This window comes from Mugil cephalus, chromosome 1 (genome assembly GCF_022458985.1).
Source record: "Mugil cephalus isolate CIBA_MC_2020 chromosome 1, CIBA_Mcephalus_1.1, whole genome shotgun sequence".
NCBI classification, from domain to species: Eukaryota; Metazoa; Chordata; class Actinopteri; order Mugiliformes; family Mugilidae; genus Mugil; species Mugil cephalus.
In genome coordinates this window covers 32,285,809-32,305,586 of record NC_061770.1, presented here as the reverse complement: position 1 = coordinate 32,305,586, position 19,778 = coordinate 32,285,809, and the positions used below count along the sequence as shown (strand labels likewise).

General features: G+C 39.3%; 2 protein-coding genes across 2 annotated transcripts in view; both read right to left on the bottom strand.

Moving 5' to 3' along the window:
- Nucleotides 1–19,778, bottom strand: part of LOC125016019 (butyrophilin-like protein 2) — a gene marked incomplete at its 3' end in the record, with an annotated part of 80,320 nt that overhangs the window by 15,298 nt on the left and 45,244 nt on the right. The window contains exons 2-5 of the mRNA XM_047598187.1: nt 4,457–4,514; nt 4,298–4,348; nt 3,937–4,003; nt 3,716–3,815 (exon numbers count right to left, since the gene is read on the bottom strand). Of these exons, the coding sequence (XP_047454143.1) occupies nt 3,716–3,797 (82 nt within the window). The remainder of the gene's footprint in view (nt 1–3,715; nt 3,816–3,936; nt 4,004–4,297; nt 4,349–4,456; nt 4,515–19,778) is intronic.
- LOC125006318 (myelin-oligodendrocyte glycoprotein-like) overlaps nt 9,558–19,778 on the bottom strand; it is a 126,673-nt gene continuing 116,452 nt past the window's right edge. The window contains exons 2-7 of the mRNA XM_047582298.1: nt 14,756–14,855; nt 12,863–13,195; nt 12,731–12,764; nt 10,140–10,260; nt 9,885–9,992; nt 9,558–9,761 (exon numbers count right to left, since the gene is read on the bottom strand). Coding sequence (XP_047438254.1) covers nt 9,657–9,761; nt 9,885–9,992; nt 10,140–10,260; nt 12,731–12,764; nt 12,863–13,195; nt 14,756–14,837 — 783 coding nt within the window. The 5' untranslated portion in view covers nt 14,838–14,855 and the 3' untranslated portion in view covers nt 9,558–9,656. The remainder of the gene's footprint in view (nt 9,762–9,884; nt 9,993–10,139; nt 10,261–12,730; nt 12,765–12,862; nt 13,196–14,755; nt 14,856–19,778) is intronic.

Genomic DNA, 19,778 nt, shown 5'->3' with positions numbered 1-19,778 from the left:
TTCAATCACACAAAACTTTCCCTCGTCAGAGTTCATTAAAAAAACAAACTTTTTTTTTTTCCATTTAGTTTGTAACAATTAAATTATTTCCCTTTAAGTGAAATGAATATTATACAGAAAGTCTGACCCACACTTTGTCCGTGAACCCATAAAAACACACCAAAATCCGTCATGGATATACGGGGTCCCTCATTTAATCAACAGAAATAAAGTCTATTTTTTATATCACGTAAATTCAGGAAAAAATCCCATCTAACGAAGAACTTATATTTGGACCATTTCAACCCCTCTTTAATGTCTTTTAAATTATATTAAGTTCGTCCGACCGCGGCCGCTGATACAGTTTAATCCAAACGGTGCTGGTGTCCAGATGAAAAATAATGCAATAAGTTCGTTACAGAAAAAAAACAGGAGAAAAAAGAAAAAAGTGTGATCGATCGCCAACTGGTATACCAGAACAAAAACGATCCACAATGGAGTATGATCCCCGTAGCCCGCTCGCCAATGTCTTTTCTTGAAGGTTATTTATGATTGTTTTGTTTCGGCTAACTAGACAAGCTACTTCTTTTGGGTCCTGCTACAGGTCCACACTTAGTCCTTTGTTCTTTTTTCTGTCTCCCGCTTCTCCCCCTTCAGACACATCCTCCTTGTATAACCTTTCCGGTTATCACACAGATCAATGAATCAACAATTACACAATCAGACAGACCACCCATATCATACCTCAGGGAAAATGTAATTCCTCATATGATAAAGAAAACACGCCGTTTTACTGTAACTTTCATTTTAGTGTCTTAAGGGCTACACTCGATTCATTGTTTATTTATTTTTAGTGACACCGTCACAAGTTCGTAATTCAAAGAAAGAAAAAAGACTCCAAACAACTTATTTTAGTTCATTATTTTGTGGGATTAACTTCCTGACTTCCTGGTTAACCACAGGATGTGAACACTGTTTCCTCATCCATCCAGCTGTCTAAGAGTCTAAGTGATGTCATGCTACAAGGTAGGTCAGCATGACTCCACCGCTCTGGTACCAGGCAGTAAGTTAATTAACTTAATCATCAGATGAGAAACCAGGGAGGTCTTCATCCTCAGACTCCTCTTCAAAGACTCTTATCACCTGCTGACCTTGTTTCTCGTCCCATTCAGCTGCAGCTGGGTAGCATGGCTGAAGCTGAGCCACATTCACACCAGGTCCTCACCAGAGTCTCTCAAAACTATTTCACAATTTAACAGATTCAGTTTCCTCAGGACCCTGCATGGGCCTTTCCACTGAGGAGAGTTTGGGTGAGAAGGATTGGTCCCACTTGGAATATGGGTGAGATTTCAGCCACACTCTGTCTAAACCTACAAAGACTAGAGGCAAAGGCAAACTGGCCCAGAAAGAGAGTGGAGGTGAAAAACTATGTCCAATGCTGCAAACATGACAAACTGATTTGGTTCTAAACTTCTTCCTTATTATGGAATTAAAAGATCTGGATTCAACATGAACCTCTGTTTCCAGCTCCTTTGTTTCTCTCTGATGTTTAATTTTCTCATTTCATTGTTTTCTCTCTGAAGTATTTGTTAAAGTGAATCAACTTTATAATATATATATTTCATGCTCCACTTTTAAATCTCAACGTTTGCATTTTTCGTGATTATATTTATTTGTTTAGTTGCTGCATCGTAGCCTTTGAGGAAGATAATTTCAATCTTGTATGTGTTGCACATATTGGAATTGATAACAAAGTTGACTTTGACTTCTCTCTCCATGTCTATGAGCTTGTTCTTCACCTCATCTTTCATCTCCTCCATCTCTTTGTTTCTGGCCTCCAGCTCTTTGTTTCTGGTCTCCAGCTCTTTGTTTCTGGTCTCCATCTCCTCCTGCAGCTTCTTCTTCTCCTCCTTTAGTTCATTAACCTGAGAGGAGGAGAAAACCTGCAGTTGTATCATTTCACCAGTAGATGGAGCAAAGTCACAGTTGTGTTGATCAGAGGTCAGTCCTCAATAATACAATGATAGTGTTTATGTGTGTGTCTCTACATATTTCTCCATCTCTTCAGTCTTGTTCTTCAGTTCTTCTTTGGTTTTCTGCAGCTCTTCTTCAATCTTCTCATATTTCTCTGTCAGCTATCAGACAGACAGATGGATGATGATCAGTCAGCAGGTTTACTGATCAAACTTTCTTCAAACTCATCAATCTGAACGTTTAATGTTTTACTTCTTGTCTCTTACATCTTTAGTTTCTCCTAAAAGTTTCTCCTTCTCAGCTTCATCTCTGGATCTTTTCTTGGTTTCTGTGTAAAATCAAAGCAGCTGAATTCAACTAGAAAAGACGTTTGCTGGTGTTTTACATCATTAATGTGGTGACTCATCTGTAACTTACTGGTTCTATTTTGTCTCCACACAAAGAAGACACATGCTAAATTAACCACGATGCTAACAGCTAAGCTAACAGCCAAACCAGTGTTGATGGGAACAGCAGAACTGGACGAGGACAAGAAGAAATCATCTGAAATGAAAACACACAGAGTTGCATGACATTTCTACACAATCACATACAAACTGTGTCAAACTAAAATGTTGTCATCAAACACTTCAACACAAACATGTGTTGTGAAGATCAAACTGAAACTAATCCCTGATTTATTTCACGTAAACCAGGAAGTGAACCACTTTAATCACATTGATAGAAACATTTCTCAGCACAGAACCTTTAAATTAAGTTCTAATCCTAGAGGTTCACTATTCATATATGATATTGACTCATTTTCCTGTTAAAAAAATTTACACAAAATTTAATATTTCTGTTTCATATGTTTGATTTGATTCTCTTTTTCCACTTTCAGAATTGGTCTGAAAATCTGCTGATATTCTGTTAATATATTTACAAACTCAAAGATGTTGCAGGCTGTGAACCTTGTTTACTGACTGATGAAGGTTAAAATGTGTATTTAATTTACACAATGGCCATTTTTTGCCCATATTCTGATTGTCTTAAGCAAATGTTACTACTTTGTGATGACAATCAACATCTGGACTGTTCATTCTAAATCTAGATGTGATTACAGCTAAAAAAAAACGTCAGTGTTGTTTTTTATTTTTGTTGTATCATTGATCAAAGTGACCGGACTCAAATACCTGGCCAATAAAGCTGATTCTGAAATAAATTATCTACATTATAAGTTGAGAGAGGATAATTGAAAATCACATTCACTAATAATAATAGTTTTGTTTTATTTTGCAACTGTCTCTGATTTAAAGTCTGACTCACTTTTTAAGACTAGATTGTTTGTAGGTGTTGGGTCATTTTGCGCAACACAAGCTAGAGTTAAGACACAACATCTATCTGCTACGTCAGCTAAACACCAAAGAAGTGACCAGTTTAATCCAAACTGAATCTCCAGAACATGTCACAGAAAGATTTCAATCTCCATCGGACTGCACCTCTCACAGCTGACTCACAACAACAGACTAAGGCTAAAGGAGCAACACTGATTAACACTACTTAACTTTTTTATGAACTGGGTAACTAACAAAGATAGTAAATGTGTAGATATGATTATTTGTTGCAGGCTGTGTTTTAGGTGAGTGGTTGCAGAATTACTTGCTATTGTTGCCCATTGATTGGATGGTTTCCCAGAATTCTCAACCAATTAATACTTCACATTATAATAAACGGATTGTTTCAAACGACCATATTTGCTCCAACAAAGCTCTGCATAAGTTACCTTTACAGTAGTGGGTCAGGAGGAGACAGAAAACCAAACCAGTGATGGTTCCGGGCAGGAAGTGAAGGACCAGACCGTCCATCTGAAGAATCAGAGAGTCCTGAAAATGAAGCAGACGGTGCTCTAAATGAATTCCAAAAGGCAGTGAGGGTGGATATACTAAGGAGCAGGAGAGGAAATTCCATCCATCAAATATTTGAACAAACAGAACTGGGACTGACCAATGGAGAGACTGGCAACAGAAACAGGCTGAGGAATCAAAGGCAGATTCCAATTTATTCTGTCAGACTGTAAGAAACACAATAAAGAAGCGTCAGTGTGACGGCACACAAACAAAAAGAATAAATGCTGAACCTCACCAACACTCATTTCATGATAGTATCAGCTACAATCCACCAAAAGAGGATTCACCAATAAATATATTAATATACCAGTTAACTAAAGTCAGACTTTAACCATAAACCCTTCATTCGTACTTTGTTGATAACAGTCTCTCTACAAATCCTGACATATCATTGTTTTATACTTTCAGTTTTCTAAAATCCCTCATCTCTCTGCTGTGTCTCTGTCTCTGTTACATACCGATCAGGAAGCTGGTTCTGACTCCGGTAGACGAGGAAGGTTGAGGGACGTCTGGAGGAGAGGACCCACAAGAGGACGATCGACAGAGGCTCAAATGGACAGATGGAAAACAACTGAAAGAGGTAAGAAGGAGGAAATGGAGGCAAAGGATTCACATACCTGAAAAACTTCTTTGGAGTGAGGTGTGTCAGAAACTGGTTAGGTCAGTGCTCAGTGTCTGATTGGATGAAGACAACAAAGTCATTAAAAAAACACAAACACACAGCAAGTAAGACAGGAGCAGACTATGGACAATTGAAATGTTTACTTGCTGCAACTGCCACATTCCTACATCATGCATCACATTCTGTCCTCGTGAACCCTGCTGTTGTACACATTGTTTTATACATTCACAGTGGGAGCTGGGGATGGAGCACAGAGCTAAGGATGGCTGATAGATGGTGTAACACAGGTCACTATCAAAGAGCAGCTCTGTTGTAAGGACATCAAACCTGCTGCAGACAGTTTGTGTGCTATCATTTGGAAAATGACAGCTGGGATAGGCATATTTACATTTATGTAAATTTAAGCATTATCATTTGTATTACAACATTTATTTACCACATTTATGGGTAATGTCATTGTTTTAAACTGTGAAAATGTTTCTAAAAATGTTTTAAAAAATGTAAAACAGACAAAATCTATATATTTTTATGAGAAAGTAATTTTCTGGTGCCCCAACTGCTGGAAGACCCTTCAGTCTTACCTCGTGAGTGACAGCCCCCCCATTGTTGTATAATTTTACTTTTCTAAAATCCCTCATCTCTCTGCTATGTCTCTCTGTCTCTCTCTCTATTAATTTATACTAAAGAACCATATAATTAACACAAAAAAAAGGGACAAAACAGGTTGGGTGTCAGAAATGGATGGCCTGGAAATAACACAGAAATAAAAAAAAAAAAAAAACAGTGATTTAGAGCTGAGCACAAACACAAAGATGTTTTTTGTATATTATTATTTAACCCTAACCCTAGGGATACTAAGGAGCGGGCCAACAAAATGGTGAGATGATTAATTCCATGGCAGGTGTAGCACCCGGATACTCAGCTGTACAGGGTTCATACAGGGAAGTAGATTCCACCACCCACACCTTAAAGACAGTCGACCAAATGTTGAAACCCACTCATTCACTAACAGTCAGCATTTACTGCAGCGCCATCACTCACAGCAACGTAGCAGCTACAATCCACCAATAAATACATTTATATATCAGTGAACTAAAGTCAAATTCACTCTTATCTCGTTGGTGACAGTCTCTCTACAAATCCTGACATATCATTGTTTTATACTTACACGTTTCTAAAACCCCTCATCTCTCTGCTGTGTCTCTGTCTCTGTTACATACAGATCAGGAAGCTGGTTCTGACTCCATCAGAGGAGGAAGGTTGAGACACAAATAGATAGAAGGACAAAAGAAGGAAAGAAATAAGCAGGAGGAAATGGAGGCAAATGATTCACATACCTGAAACAGGTTTGCTGAGTGCTCAGTGACAGATGCTGATTGACTGGAAAAACAAACACGCCCACATCAACTCAGCTGTTAAAGGACAGAGTCTCATACTTTCACTTTTGTCCCTCTACAGTGAGTTTAGATGCTGCATATGTGAACCCTGCTGTCAGGATAGTTTAATACATTCACATCATCAGCAAAGATGATGAATTAAATTATTACAAAGACTATCAGAACTAATGTGTTTACATGTGAAAAGGCAACAAACACAAACAGAATTCCTGCTCAAAGAGTTTCTACCAGTGATGAACGGGCCCTCACACCCTCCTGACTGAGCTGGACCGTCGTCCAGACTCTACAAAGTCTGTAGGACAAGTTCATTGAAATACAACGTCTGAAAATGGACCCAAGAGAAATATTTGTCCCTCTTGGAGGATTACAGACATGAGTAGTTTACAGACATGTCGGGTGCTGTTCAGACATTTTTACATGGGCCTCCAAAAGAAAGTGTTTTACATTGTGAATGAAGCTTCATGAGTTTTGAACAACAGTTCACTCAAATTCAGCACAACAGACAAAAAAGAAGCCGATATCCCCAACTGCATGTTACATGTTCTTATGGCTTCATGTCATCACATTTGTGGTGGATCTGGGGTCTGTTTCACAAAGCAGGTTTAGTGAAAACTGAGTTTATTAACCCTGAAATGAGGAAACTCTGAGTTTTCCGTTTCACAAAGGGAGGTAACTCAAACTAGAGAAAGTAGGATAACTCTAGCCAGTTTCACAGAGAGAGGTAACTTAAGCTCTCGGTTAGTTACCGTAGTAACAGACTCCATGAACCTAACCTGGTGGGGACCTGGTTTATCTCATTGAACCTCAAGTTTCTCTCTGTCTCCGCCCTCTTTCAGCCACACACACCATTTGATTTCCTCTTTCATTCTGTCAGCAGGTGAGTTTTGGCAAAGTCTTGTTCTGACGTCTGTCAGAAATCATTAAATAAATCAGAGTCAGTAGCTTTATCAGAAGTCCATTAGGACCAGTAGGAGGCGACTCTTTTCACCAACATGTCCTTTTTTACAATGATCCCGTGGATGAAGGTGCAGCATTACTGCACAGACAATTAAATATTCATCGGAAATGTTTTCAGACCGCACATTGATATTTTTAGCATTTCCAGACCTTTTTGAGCCGTAACATCAGAATCTGTTGGGACAAAAGAAAAAATGACATAAAAGACGAATAAATATTTGTATGAATAGACTTAGAAAAATATCTATAGGCCTATTACATTTTATAAAGGCACTTGTGTGTTGGAGGTTGGACTCAGAGGATGAGCCCCTCCAGGGATTCCCTCAGCCACAGGCCTTCCAATATTCTGGCTTACAGTGTAAAACATGGTCAGAATGAGGTCCCTCCAGGCCGAGGTCTGACCTGTGTGAACAATGCTTTAATATTTAATCTTAAGCTGATGCCAAGTGCTCTCCTCCCCCGCGGGATTTCACTAAAGAAATAAATGAATATGCTCCTATTCAAGCAGTTTCCCCAGTAATATTATTGTGATTGTACAGGACCACATTTAAACTTACGCATTGACTCGAGCAGCAATGTTCTCCCGCGCCGTCTCCCTCTCTTTTGCACTTCTTTCTAAAAACGTGTTGAAACTCTCCGTATCAGCGCATTAGGATTTCCACTACGTAGCCCTCCTCTTCCCCGTTGCCATGGTGACTCGTTGAATCGTGTCTCCATTGATGCTGGTTTTTTTATAGTTGTGGTGCACGCGCTTAACTCCGGGTCAAACTACTCCGAGTTGATTAAACCAACTCAAATCCGTCGTTCTGAACCAGGAAACTCAGAGTTTTCTAACTCAGAGTTCAGGATTAGACTCAGAGTTTGTTGAACCTGCTTTGTGAAACAGAGCCAAGGTCAGTTCACTGTCAGGTTTAGAATATTGAGGTGGTAGGAGGCGAGGACCCAAATGCAGGACAAATGAGGCAGGCAGGACTCCAGGGGAAAAGGGCTATTTAATAATTAACAAAAGGTGCTGCACACAGCATGAAAATACAAAAATCAAAAAGGATCATGACATAGCATGGAGACAAGGAGAAAACAACATTAACAACACAACAGAGAACAAAGGGAAAGCAGGGCTATAAAAACACAAGACACAGGTGAAACTAATGAGGGCGATCACACCAGGAGAAAGCAACCAACACGCACAAGGCAACACAGACAGGAAATCTGAAACTTAGCAAAACAGGAAACACAAAACATGACACAGACATGACAGAAACACAAGGAGGCAAGACAGGCAGGAAACTAAGAAACATGACAAAATAAAACAGGAAACTCAAAAACATGATTCAAAGAAGAAAAGACAGAGACAGAACCATGACACTCACTGACTCTCTTTCTCCTGAAGGTGGTGCTATGACCATCCCTGAACGTGGCCTCATAAATACATTCAATGCTCTGACTCCTGTCAAACATGTTCAGCAACATTAGCCAACGTGGATGTGAATTATGTCAACGTCCTGTTTTTATGGGGAACTCTAAAGTGTGAGGTGATGTAACGTCCAGACCGTGTGACAGAGTCTCAGGTTTTTAAGACATTTTTGACCATTTAACCATTTTCAACCAACATTTTGAACCATCTAGCAAAATGGCCGACGTCCTGTTGGTTTCAGTGAATCTTAGCAGGACACATGTGTGCATGGAATTTCATGGCCATGAATAAAATGTAGTTCATGGGGCTTTTATTTATTTATTTATTTATTTATTTATTTATTTGAACCTGATGGTAAATGCAGCAAAATGACGACATTTTCACCAGAAATTGCAGAATCTCAGAATCAAAATCATCTTCATGGCCACGTATGTTTGGACATATGAGGAATTTGTTGTGGTGGTTGGGACAATAAACATGAGACAGAATCTCCTGAACTGTCCTGACTTTTTAAGCATGTTAAGTCTGAGTATATTCAGGAAACAAAGAAAGACATAAACACACTATGCTTGATTTTGACCAGTTTCTTTCTGATTATCTTTATTACAATTTGTGTTGAACTCATTGTGTGTCTCTGTTGTGTTGGATGACATTTGGTACAAGAGCTGAATTTGTCTTTAACTGCTGAATGTGTTTGTCCTGTTTATTTTGTGTTAACAGCATCAGTCTCTAACCTGAGAATTTATACGTATCCACTCCATTAAACACAAGAGGAACTTCTCACTTCTTTCAAGAATAAAACTACACAGACAACTTTTGTTTTGTGTGTGTTGGTCATGGTTCAGTCCTGTATCCTTAATCCTCATCCGCTACCGGTACCAGGGTCTGTATCCTCACCCCAGAGTTACATACAAACAATATAAATAATAATCAAACATAGAGAACTGGCAGTTTTAAGTTTTTATTTTGATATTGTATATAATATAATTAAGTGCACTGTTTATCACACACACCAGTCAATAAATGGAAGAGTATATCTTTGTTTATTCAATTGTAATAACATTTAAGCTTCTCAATGTAAATGTGAAAAATCTGTATCATCATCTAGTTCATAAATGATCATATGTCTTTATTATATAAAGATTTACAGTCCAACGTGTCAAAAAACAAAGGTAAAACACTCACATATTAATTCTGTCAGATTTTAACAACATAAAACTCTGACGTCATCCTGTAAAAGTCTTTAAACAAACCAACGTTCACATCAAACTTGACTAATCCAATAAAATGGAGCCAAGTGTTTCCAGAGACTTTCTCTGCAGTGTGTGGTTTCTGCAGGAAGATCTGAGTCGTGCTGTTTCTCATCTATAATGTTGCTGTTTGCTGGATTACTGAACTTTATTGAAGGAGTTCAACTGGGAACTATTTCACTGCAGAGAGACCTGGACTCTGTCTCGACGCTTCCAGGACTTCAGCTCCTTCCACACCAGGTCACCAGGTACTGCATAATACTCACGGTCTGGATGGTAGAACTGTAAATGTAGTAAATCCAAAGGTCACAGAGTCACAGTGAGAAAATAATATAAGAAAAACTGAAGGAAGAGAAAGAAAATGGAAAATACAACAACATCAATGAAACATCTACAAAGACTCACAGTAACTTCCTTTCCAACCTTGAGTTCCATTGATGGATCAAATGTGGCTGTGATGGGTTCACTATTGTTGATCTGGACTTTTAACTGACGTCCTCCCAGTGGTTTGTCCTGCAGGACGGAAATGAAACACAAGAAGAAGAATGAGACACAGAGACAGGAACAAATGAATGTTGGTGTCTATTAAACCTGTTCCATCAATATTTTCTATGAAAATAAAATAAAGAAAATAGATTTTGACTCTTAGAGAAACATCACCTGATCAGACCAGTTTCTCAGACAGATAAAGTAGCTCTTGGGATCAATGAACACAGTGATGTCTCCTGACGTCTCCTGACTGTCTGAGCTGCTGCTGTTCTGTGTTTGTTCAGGTTTGATTCTCTCTGACTGGGAGGAGACGACATCCACAGATTAGTCCTTTCACATCAGTCAGCTTCATGTTCTATCTCTCAATCATTCAGAGAACTTTTCATCATTAAACATAAATGTGATGAGGAGGTAGGACCTAGAACATGAGGAGCTTTAGAAACCAATCAAAGACAGACAGACAATGACAAGTCTTTCTGCTCTTAGTTAACATCATGTTTCTAGTGGGAGGTTTGGCTGTTTTCAGGAAGGATGTTTGTTAAAGTTGAATAAAAAGTTACAGCAGATGATTCTTAGTAAAAAGAAGAACCTCTGTACTGGATTTCTCTCTCTGGAGAAACATGAAGAGAAACATTTAGTTTAGTTGTTGTTCTGATTTAAGTTGGAAACTACTCTCCAATAAATTATGATTTTGGGGAAAAAGTCCAATAAACATTGAATTAAAAGTGCTGCAGGTTGATGTTTCTGTGTGTTTGTGTTTCTCTCTCTACATCCACAAGTTTCTTTGTTATGAGGAGAGAAAAGACAGAAAGAGAAGATGAGATTAAATATGTTCTTATGTGTTGTGTTGTGTTCCTGTGTGTTCTTGTGTGTTGTGTTAAGTTCCTGTGTGTTCTTGTGTGTTGGGTTTTGTTCTTATGTATTCTTGTGTGTTCTTGTGTGTTGTGTTCTTATGTGTTCTTGTGTGTTGTGTTGTGTTCTTATGTGTTCTTGTGTATTGTATTGTGTTCTTATGTGTTGTGATGTGTTGTGTTCTCATGTGTTGTGTTCTGTTGTGTTCTTATGTGTTGTGTTGTGTTCTTATGTGTTCTTATGTGTTCTTATGTGTTGTGTTCTTATGTGTTGTGTTCTTATGTGTTCTTATGTGTTGTGTTCTTATGTGTTGTGTTCTTATGTGTTCTTATGTGTTGTGTTCTTATGTGTTGTGTTCTGTTGTGTTCTTATGTGTGGTGTTCTGTTGTGTTGTGTTCCTATGTGTTCTTATGTGTTGTGTTCTTATGTGTTCTTGTGTGTTGGGTTTTGTTCTTATGTGTTCTTGTGTGTTCTTGTGTGTTGTGTTCTTATGTGTTCTTGTGTGTTGTGTTCTTATGTGTTCTTGTGTGTTGTGTTGTGTTCTTGTGTATTGTATTGTGTTATTATGTGTTGTGTTCTCATGTGTTGTGTTCTGTTGTGTTCTTATGTGTTGTGTTGTGTTCTTATGTGTTGTGTTCTGTTGTGTTCTTATGTGTGGTGTTCTGTTGTGTTGTGTTCTTATGTGTTCTTATGTGTTGTGTTGTGTTGTGTTCTTATGTGTTGTGTTCTTATGTGTTCTTATGTGTTGAGTTCTTATGTGTTGTGTTCTTATGTGTTCTTGTGTGTTGTGTTGTGTTGTGTTCTTATGTGTTGTGATGTGTTGTGTTGTGTTCTTGTGTTTTGTTGTGTTATGTTCTTGTGTGTTCTTGTGTGTTGTGTTGTGTTCTTATGTGTTGTGATGTGTTGTGTTCTTATGTGTTGTGTTGTGTTCTTATGTGTTGTGTTCTTATGCGTTCTTATGTGTTGTGTTCTTATGTGTTGTGTTGTGTTGTGTTCTTATGTGTTGTGTTCTTATGTTTTGTGTTGTGTTGTGTTCTTATGTGTTGTGATGTGTTGTGTTCTTATGTGTTGTGTTGTGTTGCGTCTCTACATGTTTCTCCATCTCTTCAGTCTTGTTCTTCAGTTCTTCTTTGGTTTTCTGCAGCTCTTCTTCAATCTTCTCATATTTCTCTGTCAGCTATCAGACAGACAGATGGATGATGATCAGTCAGCAGGTTTACTGATCAAACTTTCTTCAAACTGATCAATCTAAACCTTTAATCTTTTACTTCTTGTCTCTTACATCTTTAGTTTCTTCTAAAAGTTTCTCCTTCTCTGCTTCATCTCTGGATCTTTTCTTGGTTTCTGTGTAAAATCAAAGCAGCTGAATTCAACTAGAAAAGACGTTTGCTGGTGTTTTACATCGTTAATGTGGTGACTCATCTGTAACTTACTGCTTCTATTTTGTCTCCACACGAAGAAGACACCTGCTAAAATAACCATGATGCTAACAGCTAAGCTAACAGCCAAACCAGTGATGATGGGAACAGCAGAACTGAAGAAATCATCTGAAATGAAAACACACAGAGTTACATGACATTTCTACACAATCACACACAAACTGTGTCAAACTAAAATCATGTCATGGTCCGTTCTCTAAGCGTGTTCTACCTGGAACATGTATGTGAGCCTCTCTGGTCTGGTGGATGTTGTTCTGTTGGACTCTACAGGTGAAGCTGTTGTTGTGTCTCTTGTCCACAGTCACTCTGCTGCTGACAGTATAGAGGTGATCAGGACCTCTGACTGTCTCTGGAGGTCCAGCAGAGAGCAGGTTTCCCTCAGCGTCCAGCCACAACACCTCAGGCTCTGGATACCAGCCTCTGGATTCACACTGTAACACCACTCCTCCTCTGTCTCTGTCCATTCCTGATAAACTGATGACGGGTGAGGCCACTGTATCTGGAGCTGAGAAACAAAATGTTTCAAACCAGAATCAGTATAAGTGAAACTCAACTTCAGGTCAGAGTTGATGTCAGAGGACTATACTTTATACGTTTACTCACCAACAACAAGCTCAACAAACATCTCTCTATTCATGTCTACAACGTAACATCTGTACGTTCCTTTATCAGACAGCTTCACGTCAGAGAGTTTCAGTGAAATGTTTCCATGTTTCAGTTCATCAGGGAACAGAGATGTTCTTCCTCTGTAGGATGGATCTTTTTGTCTTTTAAAGTCTGCACCAGTACGCCACACCAGGACGAAGAGGTTTGACCTCTTCCACTCCAATGTTGCTTCAGAAACGTCCACTGAAGGTTTGATTTGACACGGTAGAACAACATCATCACCAACTCTTGCTATAATTGTTTGATGTGAATCCACTGACTCAGACTGACCTGCAACGAAAAACAGAGGTTTGTTGAGTTCTGCACTAGAACGTATTGAGTTAGTGTCATAAACTTCATCTCTGGACACTTTTGTTGATTATTTTTGCTGCTCATCCAAACATATTGAAGGGACTCAATTGTTCAGTTCATTCAAAAATTATTTCTTTTTTTTTTCATTTATTTAATACAATTTATTTCATTTAATTCTTTCATTTTGAGATCTGGGACATCATTAATCAAAAGAGGGAACCAAAATATAATTTCAAGGGAGCTCAATTGAACCAGTTTGTCCTCAGACTGGGACAACCAAACAAATCCATCAGAGACACAGCAGGAAGTTTAGAGGTCAGTTCACACAGCTCACCACTACATCTACAAGTGCGAGATAAAACTCATGCAAAGAGAAAGCTATAAATTTACTAAACCCTGAAACACCTCCAGCTTCTCTGGACTCGAGTTCATCTGAGACAGAGTGATGCAAAGTGGAAAAGTGTGCTATGGTCTGACAAGTCCACATTTCAAATAGATTTGGAAATCATAGATATTGTGTCATGTGGGCTACAGAAGAAAGTGACTTTTCAGATGATTATCAGTGCAATGTTCAAGAGCCAGCAACTGTGATGGTATGGGGGCGTATTAGTACCCATGTTATTTAGTTGTTTATTAATTTTATATATATATTTATTCCTATTGGTTTATTCTGTTTTACTTTCCACTCAGCCTTACGTCATTGTTGGGTCCCCTGGGCACAAATGAAATCTTTCTGAATCTGAATCTGCTGGTTCCTTAGGGTTAGTGGAGTGTGTTCGTGGATGTGACGGCCCAGTAACCTGTCTGTCTTTCACTGCAGTTTCCCTCCCGCAGACCTGGCAGAAGTGGGCCGTCCAGAATACTCCACCCCTTTGGGCGTGGTCTAATTGTTAAAAGGCCGCCTCAGTCATTCTGCTCTCTCTCTCTGATGACTGAGCACCTGCCTGGATTGGCCGACACTGTGGTATAGTTTGTGTCTGGTTCTATATACCCACCCACACACACACACCTTCAGTCAACCTTCTTCATTTGAACTATTCGTGCTTGTGTATTGCTGGTGGTTAAGTTGAGCTAAATAAAAGGGTTGAAATTGACAGTAAAACCATGTGATATGTCTCTTCTTTGTTTCAACCATTGAGCCGGGGTTGTAACAGTGCCTATGGTGTCTGTGAAGGCACTATTAATGCTCCAAGGTAGGTTTTGGAGCAACATATGCTGTCATCCAAGCAACGTCTTTAGTTTATTTCAGGGAGACGATGTCCAGACATATTGTTAAAGTCTTCCAACAGTAGTCTATGACTTTGTAGTGAAAGACTGGCGATAGACCGGCCTCTTGAAATCCAGACCTGTCCTCCATTGAAAATGTGTGCCGCATTATGAAGACTCAAATAATGCAAACCGTTGCTCGAGCACAATTGGGAAATAATTGCACCTACAACACTTCAACTATTAGTGTTGAGTGTTGGTTTTTATTGATTCATATGTATTTTGACAAGGTCTAACTCTGACCTTTTAAATATTGTATTGTTTATTAGTTACCTCTAGAACAGTGAGTCAGGAGGAGACAGAAAACCAAACTGGTGATGGTTCTGAGCAGGAAGTGAAGGAACAGACCTTCCATCTGAAGAATCAGAGAGTCCTGAAAATGAAACGGATGATTCCTCACAAGTTAATGTACAGTCAGCTTTAAAAAGTTACAAAATCGCAAGCATTATGATTGTAGGGGAGTATGCCATTTGAATGGTGCTTGGACTTTATTTTGAATTGTGAACCCTTTCCTCTTTTGCAGTTTCTTGCCTACTTAAGTTTTTGAACATAAATGAAGAATATTTGGTTTAATTAGGGGCTACGGGGCAATGTCCGAGCCTCCAGTCTACAGCAGCAAGCTGTAGACTGCAGAAGCCCCGAGCCCCTATTGTTATCCCGCACATTTCTTCTTATTATTACTTTTTTCCTCTTCCTCCCATTTTCGTCCCTTAACTCATCCTACAACTTGAAAAGCTGGAGGGCGAGTTATATATCAAAATGTGCAGCTCGATTGGGATCGGTGTGCTATTACTTTTCTTTATGAAATACAAATTTTTTTGTGACGCAATTTGCGAAAAACTGCAATGAATTTCCCAAAAAAGAAAAAAAGACTCTGTTCGTGGTAAAGTGCCTGTCCGCTCTCCATACACTCTAATGCAAAGATTTTCTGAGAAAAGGAGAAGGACCTTTGTCTTTAACTCACAAGTGTGTCCAAAATATTTACTCCAGGAGGACAAAAAACATATCAAAGTCTTCAGGAAGGTCTTACGACACCCACAGTCTGCTTGTTTTTCTGATAGGAGCTACCGTTTTGTCACAGTAAGCCCAAATGTGAGAACAGTGAAAAGGGGGGAATTCTCGCTCTTTTCTCTGCGCGCTTCCATCGTCATTGACGACCACTGTCGGCATTAGCTCACGTAGCCCCTTCAAAATTTCCCAGAGGGAATTTTCTAGTGTGGCAATACATCTCTATTACTCTCATATTCTGTTGCAGTATTTCCTGGGGTGGAATTCCCCAGGTGGTATTGTTGGTCTTTTTCCCTCTTACATTATTCGTGCAGTATTTCCTGCCCTCTTTGCCACAGTATCAACAACTCCAGGCCTCAGCTTCAGTAAAAACAACAATAATCATAAAAACTATTGTAAAGCAGCAGCCAGAGCATTTGACTTTTTGTGACAATGATACTTTCATTTCTGTTTCCAGTGAAGTTTAAATCTTCATATGTGAATCCTCCTGTTAGGATTATTTTACACATTCACATTTGTCACCTATAGTTTGTCCAACTTTCCAATATCCTGTTCAAAGATCCAAACAACTGCATCAACACTTTCACACTGACACAAAGGAATAGAAAATAAATCTCAACTTCACATATCAATCTAGCTTTGGTTTAAAATCAAGAGACACTTTGAGAAGAACTAAGGAAGCACAGAAAAGATAAATCAACTTCAGGAGACGACATACCTGCTGAGTGAAGTTTCTGTCATTAAATGCGTCTGGAAATCATCCACCGACCACTGACCTCAACCAGCTCCAGATTATGAACAAGGTTTCATCTGTTAGATTCAGCAAATAATAAAAACTTCTAAATGACCATCGAGGATCTCCCTGTAAATGTGAACAAACCAACAAAATGGAGACTTTATGTGTCAACTTTAATGATTTCAGTTTTCTGGGTGAACTTTGATAGTGTTGCCAGTTATAAAATAATAAAGAATGTGGAGGCTGATCTTCAGGAAACAGATTTCAGTTTGTCTGGAGACTGAGACACTGGACCAGTCAGGCTCAGACTTGAAGAGCAGAGTTTATTGAGTATTGAGCTTATTAACATGAGTTAACAACTTGTTTCAGCTTGAAAATCCTTATGTCGTCCTTATATTCACCAGAATGGTGTCTCATCCAGACACCATCATGTTCAGGTTGATGTTTGGCTGCTTTTCAAAATAAATGAATAAATAAGAAAAACACAAAAATGCAAGATCCATCTGTCTGATCTGACTGGGGAAGTTTTATTCTATTTAAAGGACAAAAAATGTGAGAATATTCTGTAAATATCTCATCTTCTAATACCTCTTATCATTAGGGATGTGGGGGTTGCTGGAGTCCATCCCAGCTGTCACTTGGCGAGAGGCGGGGTCCACCCTGGACAGGTCTCCAGTCCATCTTAGGGCTAACACAAACAACCATTCACACTCACACCCTAGGGGCAATTTAGAGTCAACAACGAGTACCCAGACAAAACCCATGCAGACACAGGGAGAACATCCAAACTCCTAGAAAGGCCTCAGATCTTCTCACTGGGAGAATGATAAATTTAATGAACTTAAACGATATCAGAAAAGTGTTTTTCACCTTCACCTTACGCCAGCTGTCCCTTACATTATCAAAAGACACCTGTAGTTTGTCCTTTTACCACTGAGTTTTGATTTTCCACGTTATTTTGAATGATGCGTTCCAGTCCAGCAAGTATAAATAAAATCTGGATTGATAGTAAACTGCTGTCAGGACTGATTTCTACTTATTGGTTACATAGAGTCATTTCACCAGTGATGAAAACAGGGTCATACTTAGGACTTATTTCAGCTAGGAAGTCTGAGAAGTGATGAGTGCTGTGTTTTGGGGGTCAGTATATCACTGTGCACAGTACAGAACAAGAACAACCCAGCTCAGACATGATTGACTCAAAACTGGTGGATGAGGCCAGTGACAGATGTTTACAGTCAAAGTCTTGCTTGAATACGATGGTAATTCCCCCTCCTCGACCAGTCACTCACTTAGCGCTGATACTGAGACACAGGCACTCTTCCAAATCTCAGTAAAACACGTGACATCCAGTTCATGTGCGATGGAAAGGTCATTTTAGGATTAACGTCTTACTTGCTCTTGATCTAGCACTGACCAGGGAAACCCTGGTGGAAGGTGGAGCAGGAAGCTGATTGTCAGTCCTGGGGGCTCGGGCCAGGGGTCCAAGGCTGTGGGGATCCACCCTTGCTCTGCATAGATGGAGGGAACAGATGCAGGTGTGGAACTCCATGACCGATGACGAGCACCAGCCAGGTGCAGACAGGCTTCAGAGAGCAACGGGAGACAGAGCAGTGATGAGTTGATCCCAGGACTGGACAAATAATCGGCCCAGGCATTTTGAGCCAAGACCGACACAGATGTTTTATCCCGAAGTGACGGAGCGAGACGGTTGTTCACCTTATTGTTGGTAAGAATCAGGGTTAATGTTGACGGACATTTTTGATTAAGTCTTCAAACAGAAATCCTTATTAGTCTCATTTTAGCATTGAAAAGTAATTTTTACCACTTTAGTTTGCTAAATGCTAATCCATTACACTCTCTTATAACTTATAATGTACTTAGATGAGACTTCTTTAACTTCATAGTTTGCTACTGACCATGATGGAGGCTGCATAAGTATCTGAGTGATGCTCCTTCAAATGTTGTGTTCTTCACCTAATTTCTAGCCACATTGTTTGTAGCATGTTGTTAGTTTTGGTGGGCTAACGCTAACTAATGACGGGAACGCATCTCATCATAGTTTCTATAACTGGTTTGTCAAAATACATTTTCCACAATTAATATATTTGGTTGGAATTTGTTTTTTCCAGATGCAGACATAGTTACCTGGACAGATGCGTCACTGATTCCCATAGTCGACCAAACTCCAGATTCAAAGAACGGGACAGACGTTGATCTTGGTAAGGGAACAGTTCTGGTGTCAGATCGATTTCAACTTCACTTTTGATTGTGTATTTAAATGTCTTTTCTTTCCCATCAGGTGGTCATTCACATGTGCCGCTTGTGATTGCCGTGGTTGTCGTCATTGTAATCCTCACAGCTCTTGGTGTTTATCTCTTCATAAAACGGCATCAGAAAGAGACGTAAGTCAAACCTAAACCTAAATTTCTTGTTTCTTGCGCTGTACAGACTTTTTCCAGGAGTCAGCTAACGTTTTGTTTGTTCTGTTAATTGTTCTTTCAGTGTCAAGTATAAAGCTTCCCCAAACACGATGCAACCAGCCTGAGAGCCTGGCTTAAAAAAAGATGTTAATGGACATGAGAGGAGGACCAGCAGGAGCAAGATCACCTCCCGCTGACACAAACCAAGTCCAACCTGAAGACGCTGTTGACGGCAACCAGGACAATCTTGAAGAAGAATCGATTAGTTCTTTGCCAAACGTCTGAAGAGCTTCTCAGATGCCCAAAAATCCACAAAACCTCAGGTTGGAAAATCTCAGTCTGGACTCTCTCCACTGAGAACGGATTCTGCTGGACCAATCAGATCGCTCGGGGGCGTGGTTTAACAGTAGTCATACACCTCACCTGAGAAATTGACAGGAAATGACTTAAAAGGAAGAAAAGCTGACAGTTGTGCACAGAAATAGTTCTGTGGCTCTGATTGGTTGAAGGACTGTCCAGTGGCTCTGAGACGTCTCAGCCATCGACCACTGGACATTCAAATCAAGTTCAGCTTGAAGAATAATTCATTAATGTCTCTCAGCCAAAAACACTGTACAAGATATTTTCCATGTGGAGCGACTGGAACTACTACTAACTACATTGTTGTTTCATTTTAAATTATATTTATTTATTTCTAAAGAATGGACTTGTCAGAAAAGTCCACGGTAGATTATGTTCCTGTCTTGGTCACAACATGCTGGAAAAGCACTAAATAAAAAGCCGGGTACTTTTACACTGTATTTAAGATACTTTCCTTTTGTGATTTGACGTCACCATAGGAATTTTTTTTTTTTAAATTCTGTTGGCGTCTGTCTTTAACTTGGACAGATTTGTGAGTGACGGTTCAGATTAAACCTGTGCCAGTTTTAGAATTTTTTTAAAAGGTCACAGGTTTTATGGCACTTCAGGTAAAGATTTTGTTTAATTAAACTCTGATTTACTAAAATATTTAAGTTAGTTTAAAGGTGCAGCTGGTAGTTGAAAGACACTTTAGAGGTCAGTTTACATGACCTCAGTAGCAGATGAAGTTTTACAAGTAAAAACAAAAGGAGAAGGAACACGGCTGATG